This window comes from Hylobates moloch, unplaced genomic scaffold (genome assembly GCF_009828535.3).
Source record: "Hylobates moloch isolate HMO894 unplaced genomic scaffold, HMol_V3 SCAFFOLD_1, whole genome shotgun sequence".
Taxonomy (NCBI): Eukaryota; Metazoa; Chordata; class Mammalia; order Primates; family Hylobatidae; genus Hylobates; species Hylobates moloch.
Genome location: NW_026652276.1, coordinates 782,408 through 803,859, shown reverse-complemented (window position 1 = coordinate 803,859; position 21,452 = coordinate 782,408). Strand labels below are relative to the sequence as shown.

At 48.2% G+C, this 21,452-nt stretch overlaps 1 protein-coding gene across 2 annotated transcripts in view; it reads left to right on the top strand.

The window, feature by feature from the left end:
- Positions 1-21,452, top strand: part of PPP1R7 (protein phosphatase 1 regulatory subunit 7) — a 34,599-nt gene that overhangs the window by 1,337 nt on the left and 11,810 nt on the right. For both annotated transcript variants that reach the window (XM_058436512.1, XM_058436515.1), the window contains 8 exons: positions 2,823-2,951; positions 7,155-7,210; positions 7,837-7,902; positions 8,574-8,704; positions 9,993-10,155; positions 12,404-12,520; positions 15,752-15,856; positions 19,225-19,311. In XM_058436512.1, the coding sequence (XP_058292495.1) occupies positions 2,823-2,951; positions 7,155-7,210; positions 7,837-7,902; positions 8,574-8,704; positions 9,993-10,155; positions 12,404-12,520; positions 15,752-15,856; positions 19,225-19,311 (854 nt within the window). The remainder of the gene's footprint in view (positions 1-2,822; positions 2,952-7,154; positions 7,211-7,836; positions 7,903-8,573; positions 8,705-9,992; positions 10,156-12,403; positions 12,521-15,751; positions 15,857-19,224; positions 19,312-21,452) is intronic.

The window sequence follows — 21,452 nt, the reverse complement described above, 5'->3', positions numbered from 1 at the left end:
ACAGCTGACAGCCGGACCCGGGGGAGCGGGGGAGGCTCTGGACCTCGGGGGAGCCCCGGCCCGGGGGCGGCAGCGGCCGGGAAGGACCCAGAGCTAGGGGGAGAGCGGCGGCGCGAGGCCAGGCCGGGGGTGGGGCTGAATGGGACGCGGTGGCTCCATTCAGTCCAGTTGGAGCCTCGCCCCGCGCCTCTGAGATTGACAGGCGGGGGAGCCTCCTCGGTCAGCTGACGAGGAAACTGAGGCTGTGGGCGCTGGGATCTACCAGAGTCTGCTCCTTGGTTCACGTGGTGAGGGTGGAGAAGGGTCTTCTCTTGAAATCGAGTGGACTGTTGCGAAGGGGTAACAAGGAACCAGAAGATTGAGTTACACAAGGTGATACCTGTTTTCAAAGCTGTCATAGTTCCAAAAAGTCTAAATTCAACTTTCTTCCTCCTCATTCACTTTGTTGAAAAAAAAAAAAAACCACATGCATATATGTATATGTTATACGTACACATGTATTTATATATAATTTTCTACATATTTGTAGGTACAGTCATATATGTGCATGTACAGTATGTGTATAAACATGCGTGCACACACCCACTTAGCAACTGGGGAATCAGTTGTGTCATCAAGTGCTTAAGTGCTTTTGGGTCCCATGGTTTGGTGAGGGGTACAGACCTCCCAGAAGAGCAGTCACTGTCTCATGTGAAAGTGGTAGGGAAGGGGAATGTGGAGCTGGGGAAGGAGGGCGGGTGCAGAAGGAAGGGCTGACATGTTTAGGAGTGGTGACTGCTGCAGAAGCAGGGCCAGCTCTGAGCTGGAGCCTGAAGAATAACTCGAAGGCAACGAGGTTGGGGATGGGGTGAGGGAAAAGAGCAAGAATCACTCAAGACGAAGAAAACTGCGGTCAAAGGGTGTGGAGGAGAGTTTGACCAAATCATATGTGGTGGGGATGGGAGCGGTAGTGTTAAGGGTCTTGGACTTCATACCCTTTGAGTCTTTTTAAGTAAGAAGGGCCTCTTCATACCCTCTCACTCCTTCTTCAGCTGTTTCCATGTCTTGGTAAATGACAAATATAAAAGCCCGGCTTTTCTCTCTGTCCCACTCCCACCTATGTCCTATTAGTCAAGGAGCTCTGACTTTTACTTTTAAAAGTATCTCCAAATCTCCGATACGTCCTCCATTCCCATTGCCAGTACCTTAACTCAGACCTTCGTCATCTCTAGGCTAGATTGATTGTCCTTGCTCACCAGCCCATCATCCGCAGTACACCAAAGTCATTTTCTTACATGCTGATCCACTGTCCCATGTTCCAGACCCTCTCTGCTGCCCTCAGGCTTCACTTTGGCCAACCTTCATTAGCTAAGTCTTTCCTAACCTACACCACTCCTCTTACTGGGGTTTTTGCGCCAGATTGTCATGCAGTAGAACTTTCTCTCCCTCAGCCTGGACCATCAAGTGACCTGTGCCTGGTGGTGACTAATTTGTTAAATATCTCCTGCATGTCATGCACGTGCTAACTGCTCTTGTGCCTTTTCTAATTTAACCGTGACAGCAACTTGCTGAGGCATAGGTTCTATACTAGCTCCCTTCCACAGACTAGGAGATTGAGGCTTTCAAATGGAAACGATTTGCCAAAGCTGCAGCTCTAGCAGCAAGATGCAAACTCAGGAAGAGCATTCCAGAAATACTTTTGGACTCAAATATCAGATTTGGATTTTAGAATTAGATCAGACTCTCTGGCAGTGGAGAATAGATTAAACAGGGCCAGACAAGTCACAGAGACGAGTTAGGAGGCAGGGCAGGAGCCCAGGCTGCAGCTAATAAGTAACTGAGCCACCGTCATTGCGGGGGTAGGGAAGAAGAGATGGATTTGGAGGTTTCGGAGGTGGGTTTTATAAGGACTTGTTTTATATAGCAATCCTTTCTTGGGTTTTACTTTGCTAGGCTAAGCAGGAAGTACAAAGATGAAATTGAACTTTTTCCCTCAAAGAGCACATCTCTTTGTAGATAAACCATAGTCAGGAAAGAGAGTATTTTCAGTATGGTTGATAATTCCAAGTAATGTGTTAGTGCCTCATGTTTTCCAGACAGACTTCCAAAAGAGGTCATGAGTAAAGTTATAAAAAAGGAAAATGACTTGACAACCTTACCAAAGAATTTTTACCTGACACATTGAATTGCCTTGTTCTTTAATTCAAAAAATATTTATGAACCTTTAAAAGCCTTAAGTTGCTAACACTCTGTCTAGTGTCCAGTGTGAAAGCTCATTTCACACCAGTGAGCTTTCTGTGGGCAGTCAGCACTATTGGCTGTATTCTCCTTTTTCTTAGTGATCCTCCCTGCCCACAGTCTGATTTGAGTTAGTCTTGATTTCTTTCAGAACGTGGGCCTGTGAACTTGGCTGGTTTTCTTAGCCAGATGAATAGTAGAGCATGGATGGAGATATGTGGCAGAAGGGTCACAGTGGTGATCACCCAGCCCAAAAGTGAAAGGCACTCAGGAGGTGCTTCACTACCTGATTCCATTAGTGGATTTAATCACAGGTGATCCAAGGCTTTCAGAACACTGGGCAATTCTTCACAAGCTCCTTGAGGGCAGAAGTAGTGTGTTCCTCACCTAAGTGTCCATGTGGGCACCACACCCTGCTCCCCATTCTCCCTGCGGCCATATGCCTCAAGTGGTGCTGGGACATGGGAGACACTCAATGTTCATTGAACTGGATTCAACAAACATGTTTAAATGAAATCCTCTTGACTTACAACTGGGTGTTTATTATATGTTCCTCAAAGTCCCATAAAGTAGATGTGAATGCTCATTGACATGTGTGGGTTCAGTTGACAGGCGGGTCGAGTCCGAAGAATCCGGCGATGAAGAAGGGAAGAAACACAGCAGCGGCATCGTGGCCGACCTCAGTGAACAGAGCCTGAAGGATGGGGAGGAGCAGGGGGAGGAGGACCCAGAAGGTACCAGGCGCAGCTCCCTTGGGGACATCTGCTGGTTGGGGGATGTGGGCTGTGCTGCACATGGTCTGGCCCTGGGCGTGGGTGCTGTGTCGGTCTGGAGAAGGACTGCCGTGCTCCTTAGGGGCCCTCAGTGGCCCAGGGCAGGTGGATATGCTCTTCGAGGTGCTCCCTCAGCAGGCTGACTCATTGACGGCATTTGCAGAAAGGACGTGGTTTTTTCCAATTCCACTGAAGGCAAATCCTAGCACGAATATTGGTACTAGTATGCCGTCTGAGATAGAACCACGACATCGTTGGCCAGGCGTGGTGGCTCATGCCTGTAATCCCAGCACTTTGGAAGGCCAAGGCGGGTGGATCATGAGGTCAGGAGATCAAGCCCATCCTGGCCAACATGGTGAAACCCTGTCTCTACAAAAAATACAAAAATTAGCCGGGCATGGCAGCATGTGCCTGTAATCCCAGTTACTCGGGAGGCTGAGGCAGGAGAATCACTTGAACCTAGGAGGTGGAGGTTGCAGTGAGCCAAGAACGCACCACTGCACTCCAGCCTGGGTGACAGAGGGATACTCCATCTCAAAAAAAGAAAAAAGGAAAAAAAAAAGAACCGCAACATTGTTTTATTAACCATATGTTTAGGAAATGAGATTTGAAATAAATGTTATGGCTGACTGCTATGTTTCTATGTCCTACCATAGCAATAGAAACCTTTAGTCTCTGAGAGAAATTATTTCTGAGTCTTGCCTTACCATTTTTATAGGCCTGAGGATTGACTTCTAAAGTGCTTAGATGTGGCCGGGCGTGATGGCTCACGCCTGTAATCCTAGCACTTTGGGAGGCCAAGGCGGGTGGATCATTTGAGGTCAGGAGTTCGAGACCAGCCTGGCCAACATGGTGAAACCCTGTCTCTACTAAAAATACAAAAAAAAGAACAATTAGCCAGGCATGGTGGTGTGTGCGCCTGTAGTCCCAGCTACTCGGGAGGCTGAGGCAGGAGAATCACTTGAACCAGGGAGGCAGAGGTTGCAGTGAGCTGAGATCACACCACTGCACTCCAGCTGGGGCGACAGAGTGAGACTCCATCTCAAATAAAAAAAAAAAAGTTTCTGAACAGTATGCATGCATGTATGTACTTTACCTGCTACAGAAAGAAAACACATCAAACGGGCTGAGTCTTTCCAAACAGCAGGTTTAAGAAGGATCTATACATTTTGTGTTTTCTAGATTTGTATACAGTGTATGAATAATCATGCATCCCTTATAAAAATGAAAATAAATTTATAAAGAAACAAACCTAATTTTTAAAATAACATTGTGCTCTCTGTGCCAGCAAAGATAATTGGTAACTATGGCAACCTACTTTTAAGACACAAGGAGATTACCACAAAAGTACCAGTCACATTCACTTTGGAACTTTGGGGCTGATGTTCTGGAAGTGATGTGGGTGGAATAAAGTGCATGGGAGTGATAGATGGAAGCTTCCGTTATCGCCTGGCTTAGTCACCAACAGTGGAGCGGTAGGAGCCCCCGCTATCCTCAGATGGGTGCTGCTGAGACATTGGGTGTTTATGGAGCAGAGCAAGCCCTGTGTGCTGGCAGAGCAAGTCCTGGCAGAGCAAGCCCTGTGTGCTTTCTTTCCCTGGCTCACTAGCACAGGCTAATGATGTTGTCATCATGTTCTGTAAGTACACAGTGTGGTAATGTGTTATAGATGAGGAAAATGAGACTCTCTGCCGCTTGTCCAAGGGCACATGGCTACAAGGCAGACCAGCTGGCCTGGCCTGGAAAAATCCAAGTTTTTTTCTTCGAGATGATTAGCCGATTATGAATTTTCTGGGAATATGCATTTCTAGCCCTTAGAGGAGCCAAGACTTTCTCCTGTGTTTACTTGAGTCTTAAATTCAGTTAAAACAAATTTAATCATGTCAACTGTTACCTTCTACCTATTTTCCCTAAATTATTTTTAAAATATGATGAATATGTAATACACTCAGAAGGGCATTCTAGGCTGGAAACCTTGTTTCAGAGGTTAGCTGACATTTTGAGTGGTGAGCGGCCAGCCATGCTGGATGTATTACAAACAAGACCCCTTAAAGCCATGTGACCATATGTCCTGAGGAGCCTGACCATGTGTCCTGAGGAGCCCGTTTCTGCCTGCTGGCCCAGCATAACTGTGCCCTTCTGCTCTCAAAGGGTCCTGGTTTGGACTACACGACCTGGGCGCCCTGCCTTAATTGTAGCGCCTCTTCCAGTGCAACTTGCTGAGCTTATGAACGGTGACTTGACATTGTCTTTTGAGGTGATTTGTATCTATCTCTTGGTTTTGCCCAGTTCTTTTTATTTAATTCTCAGGTTGGTATCCTTTACAGTTGTGGATAAACTATAGTAAACATTTTTTTTTTTTAACCAACCACAGTTGATGGTTATAGAAAAGGCATAGTGGAAAAACAGTGAAGTGAATGCAGCCATGTGGGATCATTACTTTGTTAAGCTGGTCTGATGTCAAGTGCTCCTCTCAGAGGCCTCCAGGTGAGGTGAGGAGCCAGGCTGGAGGAGCCAGCCCTTGGCATGTGGTCCAGGGCTGTGTGAGCTCACTCCCCTGCAGAAGCAAGTGCACGTTTGCTCTAGGAAGAGCCACAATAAGAGCGCTGACAGCCCTGTAAGGTAGTGACAATGACAATCCGTTTACAGGAGAAAGAGCATCCTATGGGTATAATTCACAGAATCCAGACTGGGAGAAGCACTACAAGACAAACAGCTTGTTTTCCTACAACAGAAAACTGCAAGGGGAACAAAGAAATTTAAGAAAAATGCTGGGCTGGGTGCAGTGGCTCGTGCATGTAATCCTGGCACTTTGGGAGGCCAAGGTGGGAGGATCACTTGAGGCTAGGAGTTCCAGACCAGCCTGGGCAACATAGCGAGACCCTGATTGTGCAAAACATGGTTTTAAAAAATTAGTCAGGCATGGTGGCTGACACCTGTAGTCTCAGCTTCCTGGGAGCCCAAGACAAGGATTGCTTGAGCCCACAAGTTCAAGGCTGCAGTGAGCTATGATCACACCACTATACTCCAGCCTTAGCAGCAGAGTGAGACCCTGTCTCTTAAAAAAAAAATTAATTAAAAAAATTTTTAAAAGGGAAATACCATCTAGTCACAATATACAGCCTTATTTGGATCATAATGCAAGTAAACTAAGGGAAGAAATGTTAAGACAGTTGAGGAAATACGAACACTGACAATCTTTGGTGATGTTGAGGAATTACTGTTAATTTTTTTTAAGTGTTTTGAGGGGTGCGTGTGCGTGTTTGTATCTGCATGAGTCTGTGTATACCACTGTCGTGCATGCGTGTGTCTTTGTGCATGCGTGTGTGTGTGTGCGTCTGTGTATGTCTTAGTCCTTTTCAGCACATATGCTGAGGTAGGTTACAATGAAATGAAATGAGGATGTGCTTAACAGGGAGGCTGTCGCCTCAGCAGGGAGAGCAGCTCTCTGCCTCCTCCGCACAGAGGAGGCCGGCTCCCAGGGTGGAGAGTCCTCGCGAAATCCAATGGGCTTCTCTACTGGAGTGAGTTCACCAGTCTCCCCATTGAGAAGTGTGTTTAAATTATTCAGTGAGCCTCTTTGATCCTATCTGTTGAACTATGTTTTGTTTTGTTTTGCTCTTTGCAGAGGGAAGTGTTTGTAGATGCTGGGCCACCTTCCAAAGCAATAAAAGGCCCATCCTAGATCATCTGATGTGCCCAGCATGGTCTAGATTCTAATAGCCTGGTTTATTGCCACAAACAAAAAGAGAAAAGCTACATAGGAGGCAGGCTGCTGCCAGTTCTGCGGCTCTGGGAGTCACGGAAAGGCAGTAGTGCTGCCCTGCTCACCTGCACTCAGCTGCTTCCTCCCCTCCTTCCCACTAACAGCTTCAAAACACATTTCCTTTCTCAGGAAGTTCAAAGGCACAGATGGATGTTTGGACACCTTTGCCAATATCTGAATTCAGGAAATTCAGAATGCTTAAAACATCACTATTGTTGGAGCAGGGTCTAACCCTGCCACATTCTCCAGGTCCGAAGCAAACCTTCCCATTGGTTCCTCCTCGGGGTTTGAGCTGGCTCTGGGCACCAAACAGCCCCAGACCTCAGCCAGAAGCAGCTCTTCACCAATGCCTCCTGTTAATGGGGTTCTGAACAAACCTCTTTTTCTTATTTTTTCAGAAGAACATGAGCTGCCTGTGGACATGGAAACCATCAACCTGGACAGAGATGCAGAGGTAATGCCGCCTGTGCAGCCCAGCCTTGGGCGTGGTGATGGACCACGCTGTCAGATTATCTTGTATGAGATTAGTAAGTTATTTCCCTGGAGAGGTGGCCTAAGCCTCCCTTGGTTGAGTCAGAGTCCTGTGTTCATGTTTTTCTTACCAGTGATTGGTATCCCCATGTCTGTTCCACCCTTGAGGATTGCGTGGCAGATGAGATGCCTTTGACTCAAACATTGTCTGGGTCTGATGATTACATTATACATGGGGGTCCCAACGGCCCCAGGCTGTATATGACTGGCCGCTGGGCCTCCTGAGCCCACAGCGTGTCTCTGATGGTGATGGGATGGGGTGCATATCCTCAGAGCCTGAGCTTATGTTTTGTGCATACAGGATCTAAGGAATGAGAAAAAGATGTCACGTACCAATCATTTTAAGGGCCAGTTTTACATAGTCATCACTAAGCCAAAGAGCCCCCGCAGCACACCTTGTCACTGACATCTGTGTGCTGCCGAGCCACCTGGCACTGCCTCCCCCACTGCTGCCCACTTCCAGGCCTCCTCTGATAGCTCCTCTTCCAGGACGACACAGGTCTCCAGCCACTTTGCTATAGCTGAGTATAGATTTCTGCTTTGTTTCAGGATGTTGATTTGAATCATTATCGCATTGGGAAGATTGAAGGATTTGAGGTACTGAAGAAAGTGAAGGTGAGAGGGACTCTCATGAGGGGACTATGACGCTCACCCATAGGATGTGGATAAGTCCAGAATCGAGCAATCAGTCCTAAGTTGTGGTCCTTGTCCCAGCCTGTGGGAGGCGTGACTGCCTCCACCTTGTAGCAGGCCTTTCTTTACTGGGAGCACAGCAGGTGTGAGATTGCAGTCGAGGGACTTGAGGCGCAGCCCTGGGGCTGGCTCTCCTGAGCCCAGGCAGCCAGTGACCTGTGACTCTGGCCTGCCTCAGTTCTGTGTCTGTGTTCAATTAGGCACTCACTGAATTTTACGGTCCTCCGTGCATCTCATTTGAATTTGTCAAAATTGAGCCCACCAAAGGTTCTTATGTTCTGCCAGGTAGTGGCAAACACCCATACCCCAGGCCAATGCCTCCCTCCCCAGCTAGGCCTGCTTGGTTGGGGGGGGGGGGGGCCTGCCTCCTGCCTCCCTTTGGGTTCCTGCCCATCCTCAGGTGTGTTGAGGAATTCTAGCTTAGTGCCCTTGCCCGCCTGCCTCTCAAAGGTCCGCACCTTTCTAGGAAACAGCAGGAGAACGAAGACATGTCCTTCCACCAGAAAGGCCTGTCGTGTGTCCTCCAGTACCGGATGAGGCCTTCTCATGGCCTCCCCCTTGCCTGTGTCAATTGTCCTTTTCCCATCCCCCAGACTCTCTGCCTCCGCCAAAATTTAATTAAATGCATTGAGAATCTGGAGGAGCTACAGAGTCTTCGAGAGCTGGATCTTTACGACAACCAGATCAAGAAGATTGAGAATCTGGAGGCGCTAACAGAGCTGGAGTGAGTCATGAGACCCACAGGAGAACAGCATGGTGGGAAGGCCACTGGGTGGGGGGTGTCCAGTCTCTCCAGAGCCAACTTCCTGCTGGCTCTTAGCCCTTGACAGGCTGCCTCTGCCACATGGTCCTGCCCTGCATCTGAATCCCAAATCTCTTCCTGCTGTGTTCAGGGCTCCAGGAGGCCTCACTGGCTTCATGCATGTCTTCGGCTTCCTGAACAGTCCTGGCTTCCAAAGTAAATCTTTGATGGGAAGGCTGCAGTGGGGACTTCTGGAAAGCCTCCATTCAGGGATGATACTGAAATCGGTAGAGGGGAAAGTTAATCCAGAATTTCCTCTTGCCTTTTGAATACTCTTTTTTTAAATTAAAAAAAAAAGTGACAGCCGGGCGCGGTGGCTCACGCCTGTAATCCCAGCACTTTGGGAGGCCGAGGCGAGCGGATCACGAGGTCAGGAGATCGAGACCATCCTGGCTAACCCGGTGAAACCCCGTCTCTACTAAAAATAGAAAAAATTAGCCAGGCGAAGTGGCGGGCACCTGCAGTCCCAGCTACTCGGGAGGCTGAGGCAAGAGAATGGCGTGAACCCCAGAGGGCGGAGCCTGCAGTGAGCCGAGATCGCGCCACTGCACTCCAGCCTGGGTGACAGCGAGACTCCGTCTCAAAAAAAAAAAAAAAAAAAAAAGTGACATTTCTAATTTAAGGAGTTAGGTCCTAGGCCAGGTGCAGTGGTACATACCTGTAATCTCAGCGCTTTGGGAGGCCAAATTGGGAGGATCACTCAAACCTAGAAGTTCGAAATAGCCTGGGCAACATAACAAGACCTGTCTACAAAAATTAAAATTAAAAAAGAAGGAGCCAGGTCCTAGTTATAACTTTACCTGGATTTCTGCCCTTTGTTGCTCATTCATTTGTGCTTGTTTTGTTTCTATTTCTAATTCAATACTTCTCAGGCCCCTTCTGTGTGCAGAGCCTGGTGTGAGGTCCTGTCATGGGCACAGGTGTGAATGAAACATAGTTTCTGTCTCAGATACTGTACTGGGAGCCAGGGCATCAGGAGCCTGTAGGCTGCCTCTGGCTTGCTCCAGGCTCCTGGGCAGCCTCCAAACCCCTCACGACAGCATCAGTGTGAGCCAGGCGGCAGCAGGGGCACAGTCAGGCCACCTCACCCTCGCCCGCCTCGTAGTGACTGCAGTCCCTGATGGGGATGCCACCTTCAGTGGTTAAATTGTGAGTTCTGTGCAACCTATGCCCATGTAATTTTTTAAAAAACTGTTTTGGTTGTTCTCAGGATTCTAGATATTTCTTTTAATCTGCTGAGAAACATCGAAGGGGTTGACAAGTTGACACGACTGAAAAAACTCTTCTTGGTCAACAATAAAATCAGTAAAATTGAGAACTTAAGCAACTTACATCAACTACAGATGCTAGAGCTGGGATCTAACCGCATCCGGGTAGGTGCAGACAGCCCTGACTAGTATATTCAGGGAGAGGCAGCTAGCGGGTTGTGTGTGGACTCAGTGGGTATATGTAGAATGCATGGTGAGTATGCATTTCTTATGATGCTGTGGTTTTTTTCATGAACAAGGAAATTATTGTTTTTTTAAGAAAAAATGCTAACTGGAAGTCAGTATCAGTAAGTCCTGAGTGGTCTAGCCTTTCTTCTGCACATAGATTTCAGTTGCTCTTCATCCAAATCATGGCCCTGAATCACACCATTCCCAGTTACATTCTGCCTGAGATGAGCCAACCGACCTGAATGCCTTGCTCTTGAACTTACTCATAGTAATCTTCTCTGGCATGCTTCTTTGAGATGAAAGTTTCCCAAGCCCAGCAAAGTGGGCACTTGAAGTGAACTGATGTACATACCAGCGGCTTTAGAAAGTCTCTTGATGCTGACACACTCCCAAAGGCAGTGCTGAGTTGGGCCTTCCTCCCTGGACGGCATTATACTCCTGGGACACAGTCCCCAGCAGGATTACATCTGTTCTCCAGGATCCATTTGACCTTGAAAACATGGGACAGAATGGAAATAAAAGACTTTTGAAAAGTGATCTGGTGTTCCACAGAAGCAGGATCAAGTCTTCACCAGCTGACTCATAACCACCGTCATGTGCTGGAGGGGAACTTGAGAGGGTGTCCCAGGAGGACTGACATTGGAGGTGGATCTGCCGTGCAGAGAGGAAGGAGGGTTCCCGTGGGCAGGGAGGAGGACTTCTGTCAGCCAAAAGAGCATTCGAGCCCCACGCCTGGCTCCTAATCAGGGTCATGGCACAGAGCCTGTGCTTCCCCCGGCCTTGCTTAGTGGCTTTGGCAGGTGTTTCTGAGCACGTCCGCCCCTGCCCATGTTCAGAATGCCCCTCTGTTTGGCTTCTGGAAGTATTATAGCATGCTATGTCTGTCCTGGGCCCTTGAGAGCTTGGACAGGATACAAACCAAGGGAGGGTGGTTTTGGCAAGGGTCTCTTGACAGTTATTGTTAGAGATCTTATGGCCACAAATAGCAAAGCAACACATTTAAAACTAGAGAGCAGCCCAGATGTCCGCACTTTACCAAGTGTCTCACTATGGAACTTTCTAGGGGAACAGTGGCTCATCACAAATTAATGCAGGCTACAGCATGTGAGGATGCCCCCGCCCCCACCAAGTCCTGCGGTGGTGTGTGGATTAGCACACCATCTTCCCTCCTGGAGTCCCCTCGTGGTTAGCATGTACCTCATCTGGTTATTTTGTGTCTGCTGAAATATTTAAAGAATGACTTGTTCTGAGAGAGAGTGAACTGACAGAGGAGGGAAACTGAAGTCAAATCAATAAACAGTCATTAAACATCCTGCTGCAGGCAAGTCACCATGGGGAGACCAGACAGGGCAGCGTGGTCACTGCCTCTGGAGGTTTATGGTTGAATAGAGGAGCACTTGATCACAGCAAGGAAGAGTGATGTAGGAGGGTGTGGAAACTGGGCAAGAGGGGAAGAGTACTGTGGTGTGAGGCCCCCCCAGGAATCCTAAGTGAGGGTCCCAGGATTTCAAAGACTTGAGGTCACAGTGCCCCATACCTCACTTCTGTAGAGGCTGAGGCTCTTGGGAGGACTTTTTTTTTTTTTTTTTTTTTTTTCTGAGACGGAGTCTTGTGCTGTTGCCCAGGCTGGAATGCAATGGCACAATCTCGGCTCACTGCAAGCTCCACCTCCCGGGTTCACGCCATTCTCCTGCCTCAGCCTCCAGAGTAGCTGGAACTACAGGTGCCCGCCGCCACGCCCGGCTAATTTTTTTGTATTTTTAGTAGAGACAAGGTTTCACTGTGTTAGCCAGGATGGTCTCGATCTCCTGACCTTGTGATCCGCCCCTCTCAGCTTCCCAAAGTGCTGGGATTTCCGTGCCCGGCAGGAGGACATTTTAATGTGTCAGCTCACAAATTTAGAACTGGAAGGGACTTGGGAATCTACTGGTCATTGGGTTCTGAGACTGTTCCTTAGCACCCCAGGAAATCAGAGGGTTGGGAGTGAGCTCAAGACAATCTTGGACTCGCCACTATTGTATTCTACCTTCAAGTAGGATTTCCACTGGAAGTCTTAGCAGATACGTCACTAGCCCCACATCGCAGAGCTGAAGCCCAGACAGCTCTGCCCCAGTCCAGGCACCTGCCGGCTGCCTGGCGCAGCCCGTCAACTGCAGTACTCATTGCTGTTCTGTCCTTTCCACAGGCAATCGAAAATATTGACACCTTAACCAACCTGGAGAGTTTGTTTTTGGGGAAAAACAAAATTACTAAACTTCAGAACCTGGATGCGCTCACCAACCTGACAGTCCTCAGTATGCAGGTACGGAGCTTCCTGAGCTGCCCTTCCCCGCGAGCCCTGGCAGGGCCAATGCTGCTGGACACAACCTTAGTTTTTATCCTTCACTGCCTTCACAATTGGCACTTCATTTCACTGTTAGTAAGCAATTGAAACATTGGATACCATAGACTTTATACACACATGTGCCAAGCAAAAACTTGATTCTCTTTTTTATTTATTATTTTTTTTTTTTTTTACTTTTTTAGAGACAGGGTCTTTATCTGTCACTCAGGCTGCAGTGCAGTGGTGCTATCATAGCTCACTGCAGCCTCCAACTCCTGGGCTCAAGCCAACCTCCCACCTCAGCCTACCAAGTCGGTAGGACTAAAGGCATGCACCACCACGTTCAGCTAATATTTTGTCGAGGGGGTGAGGCGTGGAAGAGATGAGGTCTCACCGTGTTGCTTAGGCTGGTCTTGAACTCTTGACCTCATGTGATCTTCCTGCCTTGGCCACCCAAAATGCTGGGTTTGCAAGCATGAGCCACCACTCCTGGCCTTTCTTTTTTTTTTTAAGAGACAAGGTCTCACTCTGTCATCCAGGCAGGAGTGCAGTGACAAGTGCATTCATAGCTCACTATAGCCTCACACTCCTAGGCTCAAGCAATCCTCCCTCCTCAGCCTCCCAAGTAGCTGGGACTGCAGGTGCACACCACCATGCCTGGCTAATTTTTGTATTTTATGTAGAGAAGGGGTTTCCCTATGTTGCCCAGGGTGGTCTTGAACTCCTGGACTCGAGCGAACCTCCTGCCTTGGCCTCCCAAAAAATTTCATTCTTAAGTGCCATGTTTTTGGCTTTTTCCACCCACCAACCCCCACCTTCCCCCCCAGTAGCAGTCCTAGATGGTTTTTAGCCAAAGGGGACTTCTTCAGAAGGTGGAGCTTATTCTAAATTCTAAAGTGTTTGGCTCAATGGTAGAAGCAATTCCTTCCATTGCACAGAGAATATCAACCCTGTTAGACTTCTGCATTTGGGAGTTGGTAAGCACTTGGGTGTGCCTAGGCTCCTGTTTACCTTTTGTGTTGGAAGCAAATTAGCAGAATTGGACCCTTGAAGCGAGATGGAACAGAGTGCTCTGGGGACAAGGTCCAGTGTGGTTAGTTGATCCTCTCTACTGACACTGAGGGGCATGTGAAAACCACTCTTAACCCTTGGTGAAGCAGAAGTTTGCCAGGCTTTAAGAAAGTTCTTGGCCTGGTGCAGTGGCTCATGCCTGTAACCCCAGCACTTTGGGAGGTCTAGGTGGTCAGATCGCTTGAGCCCAGGAGTTCAAGACCAGCCTGGGCAACATAGCGAGAGCCCATCTCTAAAAAAATTAAAAATATAAAAAAAAGTTCTTAGGCCAGGCGTGGTGGCTCACGCCTGTAATCCTAGCCCTTTGGGAGGCCAAGGCAGGTGGTTCATTTGAGGTCAGGAGTTTGAGACCAGCCTGGCCAACATGGTGAAATCTCATCTCTATTGAAAATACAAAAATTATTCAGGCATGGTGGCAGGTGCCTGTCATCCCAGCTACTCAAGAGGATGAGGCAGGAGAAATGCTTGAATCCAGGAGGAGGACATTGCAGTGAGCCAAGGTTGTGCCACTGCACTCCAGCCTGGGTGACAAAGCGAGACTCTTATCTCAAAAAAAAAAAAAGTTATTAAAGTTTAATTTGAGTTGTAATATGTACTAAAAGAAATTAGAGACCGGGCATGGTGGCTCATGCCTGTAATCCCAGCACTCTGGGAGGCTAAGGCAGGCAGATTAGTTGAGGTCAGGAGTTCAAGACCAGCCTGGCCAACATGGTGATAACCCCATCTCTACTAAAAATACCAAAATAAATATTAGTCGGGTGTGGTGGTGGGCACCTATAATCCCAGCTACTCAGGAGGCTGAGACAGGAGAATCGCTTGAACCCAGGAGGCAGAGGTTGCAATAAGCCAAGATCGTACCACTGCACTCCAGCCTGGGTGACGGAGCGAGAGTCCGTCTCAAATAAAAGAAAGAAAGAAAGAAATTATAATTAATTTACTTTAAAATATTTGGTAATTTTTACACTTTAAAATTATTAAATCAGGTAAAGCTTCACCAAGTATATCTTTTAACAGTGAGTTCTTTTTTTTGGTTTTTTGTTTTTTTTTTGAGATCGAGTTTCGCTCTTGTTGCCCAGGCTGGAGTGCAGTGGTACAATCTTGGCTCACTGCAACCTGAGCCTCCTGGGTTCAAGTGATTCTCCTGCCTCAGCCTCCCAAGGAGCTGGGATTACAGGTGTGCACCACCATGCCTGGCTAATTTTTTGTATTTTTAGTAGAGACGGGTTTCACCATGTTGGCCAGGCTGGTCTCAAACTCCTGACCTCAGGTGATCCTCCTGCCTTGGCCTCCCAAAGTGCTGGGATTAGAGGTGAGAGCCACTGCACCTGGCCTAACAATGAATTCTTTATATAAAAAACATGTAATTCCCATGCATGAATTTTAGCTCAGTACAGCAGGCTCAAAATTTTGATCCTCTTTTTTTCTCTACATGAGTCCCATTCTAGCATGTGTTTTTTTTGTTTGTTTGTTTGTTTTTTTTTGAGACGGAGTCTCGCTCTGTCACCCAGGCTGGAGTGCAGTGGTGCAATCTTGGCTCACTGCAAGCTCCACCTCCCAGGTTCATGCCATTCTCCTGCCTCAGCCTCCCGAGTAGCTGGGACTACAGGTGCCCACCACCACGCCTGGCTAATTTTTTTTTTATTTTTTTCGTAGAGACAGGGTTTCACCGTGTTAGCCAGGATAGTCTTGATCTCGTGACCTCACGATCCTCCCGCCTCAGCCCCACAAAGTGCTGGGATTACAGGCGTGAGCCACCATGCCCAGCCCTTTTTTTTTTTTGAGATGGAGTCTCGCTCTGTTGCCCAGGCTGGAGTGCAGTGGCACGATCTCGGCTCACTGCAATCTCCGCCTCCCAGGTTCACGCCATTCTCCTGCCTCAGCGTCCCGAGTAGCTGGGACTACAGGCGCCCATCACCACATCTGGCTAATTTTCTGTATTTTTAGTAGAGATGGAGTTTCACCATGTTAGCCAGGGTGGTCTCGATCTCCTGACCTCGTGATCTGCCCCCTTTGGCTTCCCAAAGTGCTGGGATTACAGGCATGAGCCACCGCCCCAGCCCCATTCGAGCATGTTTTAAGTGAAATGCTCTATTCTTAGAATTCTTCAGGATAACACAAAACCTTGTTTCCCTCTTGCAGAGCAACCGGCTGACCAAGATCGAGGGTCTGCAGAACCTGGTGAACCTGCGGGAGCTGTACCTCAGCCACAATGGCATCGAGGTCATCGAGGGCCTGGAGAACAATGTAAGACACCCACTGTCTGTCTGGGGCTGTGGGTGGTGGGCACCAGGCGGGCAGGCACCTGGCCAGCCAGCACACACTGGCCTCTCGGGCCAGTGTCAGGAAGATGCCCTGCCTCTGGAGGTTTATCAGAAAGACCTTCCCATCCTAAAAACTAAGGGACCCCCTCCTCATACCGAAAAGTGCAGGAGCTGTGTGTGCCTGTTGGCCCTCTGCCCCGAGTGTGCCTCGAAGGGCTGACGCTTTATGTGGAATTTCAGCACAGGCTTCCATAGGCTCCCTCAATGGGGCAGCATCCACTGCACACCCACTGTGCACTGCAGGCATTTTGCAAGGTTTGAAAAAAACAAACCCAACCTACTCGTAAAGGGCCCTGCATGAGGGTGACTGGCATCCCTTTAGGCCACTGACCTTCTGCCCATGGGTCCACTGGCCTCAGCCCCTACTTCCCAGCCCACAGGGAGCACAGGACCAGCTCTCAGTCCCAGCCCCCTCCTCCTCTTACAGTATGAGCAGCTTCCTCCTCCCCCATTCCTCCCTGCCTGCTGTCCACACCTGTCCTCACCTGTCCATGCTCCTTCCACCCTCCCCGGCCCTTCTCACTCAGGTGCAGGACAGCCTCACATACTGAGGGGAAGTGTGCTCACAGAGCCCCCACCCTCCTCAGCTGCCTCCAGCTCACCTGCTCTGCCCCAGTGCAGTGTTCAAGACAAATAAAAGACTTTTTCTCATTCAATTTTACTTGTTTTTTTCTGTTTTTTAAATTGCCAGCAAATATAACCAGATTGGTCTATAAACATAGTGTTTCAATCTCATTAAAGGCCTTTGTGCCTCAACCCCAGGGCCTAGTTGGCATCAGTAAATTTCACCAACACCTGCATAAAATTTTGGAAAAATTCAAATTTGCCTGTGGAAAGTTTTGGTCACCTTCCTTTGACTTTGCATTGAAATTAAAAGTTTATAAAACTAGCGTGCAAACCAAGTGTTCCCCCGTGTAGTTTAGAGTGGTAAGTGGAGACGTGCCTGCTGTGGAATGTGGCGCTGAGGACTGTGGCAGGGGCTGGGGTTGGGGCCGGGTGGGCTGCGCAGCAGGGAGCCCATGCTCAAGGGAGCTCTGGTGCCCTCCTGCACCCTGGCCTCCCTGAGCCAAGGCCCTGCAGTCACCACCAGGCGTCCACTGGGAGACAAACAATCTGCAGCACAGTTCAGATAAGCAGCCAGTCCCAGGAAAACTGGAAAGAAGTGTAATTCAGAATTTTACCAGTAGAAGTGCTACACTGTGATCTTGGTTAAACACCAGACTATTCTTGGGCCTCTGAAACAAAACAGAAAAAAAAAAAAAAATTGTTGTATTAAAGGTAATTATGTTATTGTAATCTTCATCATGATCAAATGTGACAGTCTTTCCTCTGCCATTTTTTTCAACTAAAGATCAGACAAATATTTTCTCCTAAGTTTTGTTTCTTAATTTATCTAGAATTTATTTTTATGGTGGGAAATAAGAAAGTAAATGTAGTTTTGTCCCAGGTGGGAACTTAGACGACGCCCCCCATCCCAGTGTCTCACAACTCCTGTCTTGTTCATGTTTCCTCCAGCTCTGGGCTCTCCCGTTGGTCTAGAATATGTTTGCAGTGGTCCCTGACAGATGTAGTTTTTGTGGCATTGTGTCATGCCCTTTGGTGTGCCTGCTCTCCTCACCCTGTTCCATTCTTTTTTCTATTTCTTAAGCAGTTCTTACTAGTTTGCTTTTGGATGAGTTTTCACAACATTGTCCAACTCCCCTAGAAAAATATGAAATGCTGTTGAGTGCCTACCTGGATCCCTGAGCTCAGAGGTGAGGGACCGTTTCTCACAGCCAGAGCCCACCACTGGCTCTGCGCCTCACGCTGAGCCTTGGTGCTTGGACCTCACGAGGCTCAAATCCTGCCTGTGTTCCAGGCCACTTTCATTTTGCCAGTTTCTGGGCTTGCATACCAGATGGCCATGAGCATCTCAGAATGGTGCAGAGTGTGGGGGAGAGCTGCCGTCCGTGCTAGAGAGGCCTGTTCCAGCCCCACCGCCAGGCGGTGTGTCATTGGATTACCCACAGTCGCGTCTTCTGCAACATTTTCCTGCAGTCCTTTTTGCTCTGAACCCGCCCCACTGAGCTCCTCCCTTGCACACTGTTGAGCCTGATACTCTGTGAGCAGACCCGACCAGGGCACCAAGATGGGGTGGTTTGAAGGCACCTCCTAGGCAGCATGCCGCGCATAGCCTGCTGGAGAGTGGTGTCAGACTTGACACGCGCAGCTGGTGCCAGCTGGGGCGCTGGGCGCCAAGGCAGCAAGGGTGGTACAGCCAGAGGAGCTCCCAGGCCACAGCCATAGCACTTTCGACTTAGGAAAGCTACTGGCTGGGTACATTTCAGGGGAGATGGGGGGAGGAGTGTTTGCTTTTGAGAAATGTTTTAACTTTCCCTTAAAACTTGGAAGGCTTTGGAATTGGAATACCAAAAATGCAGTAGAAAACCAAGGAAGGGACTCAGGAGGGAGCAGAGTGTGAGGGCAGAGAAGGGAATGAACTTTGTCAGATGTTCTCAGACAGCTTGTAAATGTTTTCCTTTTGATGAGAAGCAAAATTATTACCCAGGCTTAGCTAACCTGTTTTGGAAAGTGAGTAACTGATGTGCATTTTCAGAGTAGAAGATCCTAAAAACACACTCTTGTCTCCTGGTGGGGACACACACCCTGCAGCAGGTGCTCAGCAGGCCCAGCACCCAGTGCCCAGCACCCAGTCCTCAGCACGGGTCCTTTCTCTGCACTCATGCTCCTGGCACCCTCTTCCCAGACAAGAGTATAGGCCTGCGGTCTGAGAGTCCTGCCTCTCCCACTGCTACTATGCGCCTGGGCAGATTCTTAACCCCACTGAGCCCCAAGTTTCTCATCCCTAAATGAAGAGAGGAACTTTGTTTTGAAGATTACTTGGTCGTACATTTCCTCGTGATGAGCACTAAGTAAATGTTACTACAATTGTCAGCCTTTCTTCAGAGCATCAGGGGGTTACTCAGTTCTTCCTGGGACCATCAGTCTCACTAGGGGCCTCAATGGACAGGGATCTGGGAGCACTGGGCTTGGAGTCTGACAATCTCAAATCCCAGCGATCAGGAGAGCTCAAGGAGGTAGCTGGGCAGGCTCTGATGGAAACACTGTCCCAGGGAGGGCTGCAGGAGGCAAGCAGGTCTCGTCACCCTCCATAGCATGCCCTTATCCTGTGAGGGCAGAGAGGGCAGTGCACCTGCAGCCCTAAGGTCAGCACTTGACACTGCCTGCGTGGTCATGCAAATCACTGTTGATCAGAGGTAATCCAGGAAACATTTTATTTCCTTCTTTTAGAACAAACTCACGATGTTGGACATTGCATCAAATAGAATCAAAAAGATTGAAAATATCAGCCATCTAACAGAGCTGCAAGAGTTCTGGGTAAGTTTAATACACGCTGGGGTTGATGAAACTTTGACTAAACTGGTCTCACTGATTAAAATGTCATATGAATGAATACAAGAATCTCCTGTAAGCCTTCATGCTGAGTGACTCTGCACGTCATGAGATTTGGGGTGGGCGCTCTTGTAGACTTGTATTGGGTGTTGTCTGCGCTCCTCAGCATGAGCCACACATCAGCAGCATTGACATAGCTTGTTAGAAATGCACAATCTTGGGCCCCACCATAGCCCAGATGCAAACTGAGTCAAAATCTTTGCTTTACAAGACTCCAGGTGATTGCAGTATGCACAGAGGTTGGAGAAGCCCTGATCTAGGTATGGGTAGAACCTAAAATTGTCATTTGACCAAATGGTTTCCAAACCTCAGCAGAGAGGCAGACGCATTCCCTACAGATATATTCCAGCACAACAGAAGGAAATGTTGGATGGGTTTCTGCAGTTAGTCATCTTGGAATTTGCCTTGTATTTGTCTTGTCACAGGTATGGTTTCAGGACTAGTGTTGTGGAGTCAGCAGGAAGAGAAACAGAATATAAGAACTTTTTGCAATTCCTCTAAAGGGGTTGGGAAATGATCCCCGAGTTGAAGTCTTCAGTGTTAGGATTCCCTTAGAGAATTCTCCCAAAGCTTATTGCCTTTCCCGTAGCACGTGGCCCCTGCAGAGATTGCGGCACAGGTGTCACCCTGTGATGCTGTGAATGTAGTAGTGTCCTCAGATACATTCAGTCTAATCCAGGACTCATACTGAGTGTAAGGCATCATTCTTCCTTGTCTGTCCTCTAGCTGTGCTGCTGACCCTGCTTATGTCCTGTGCGTTCTCCTTTCCCCATTTTAAAAGGTCATCCAAGTTTCCCTAGAACACCGGTGGCCTGCTGCAAATGTTCCTTGCCCCTTATTAGTGGCACTGGGTCTTGAGTAGTGTCATGATATGATACCAGAGCATGTCTGGGAAGATCAGAGCCAGAATTTGGCAGGTGATAAAGATGTACCAGGCCGGGGGGGCCTAATGAGTCCAGATGGGTCTATGTGCAGCCCACCCTTGAAGGAAGGTGTGGCTGGTGGTAGGCTGGTTGGATTAGTGCATAGGGGTTGGCAAAGAAGCCAGGGAACCACCCAAAGAAACCAAACAACAGGAATAAGGAGTCCAGAGACAGAGGACCAGGTAATAGGGAAAGGGCACCTGGCAAAAAATTAGGGAGCAGGTTTGGGAAACGAGCTGATACTGAAGCAATGTTCGCGAAGCTTATGATTCCTTCTGCATGCCCTGCCTAGGAACAGAGCATGGGGCACAGAGTGCTGAGACCACAGGCAGGGGCCAACCTGGGCACCACAGCTAGCAGGGAGGCAGGCAGGCTGGTGATCAATCACTAGGGGCCAGATAGTGCCTGACCCTGTAACACAGAAGAATCCTGTTCCTTAGGCCACCAAAGATAGTAAAAAATAGCCAGAATTTGCACAGCACTTTATAGTGTCCATACCTCTTTCCATTCTGATCCAATTATCACAGCAACCATGTGGATAAGGTCATATTACCCCATTTTACAGGTAAAGAATTGCATTCCAGGAAGGAAAGCTGCAAACCAGGAATTCTGAAACTCAGTTCCACGCTCATATCACATTTGAGATGCACATCATTAGTCTCTAAGGCAGAAATAGAGAACCAGTCTTAAGTTTCTGATAACCTACATACTATGTTTGTTGATTTTTCTGCCTATTTGTTCCAATTACTGAGAGGCGAATGTTGAAACCTTCCAACTATAATTGTCAGTGGATCCATTTCTCCTTTCAGTTCCATCAGTTTTTGTTTCTTGTATTTTGAAACTCTGTTATCAGGTGCATACATATTTAGAATTGAGGAATTCTTGATGAATTGATCCATTTATCATATGAAATGTTGTTCTTTCTTGCTATCCTCTTTATCCTTGTCCTGGAAGGGTATCTTGTCTGTAATTAACATGGCCACTTCATCTGTCTTATGATTAGCGCTCTCATGGAATCTTTCTCCATCCATTTACTCTTAACCTGTACCTTTACAATTAAAATGTGTTTTTTGTGCTTTCTTCTCCAGTCTGACAGTCTCTGCCTTTTAAGTGGTGTGTTTGGACTGCTTACATTTAATATAA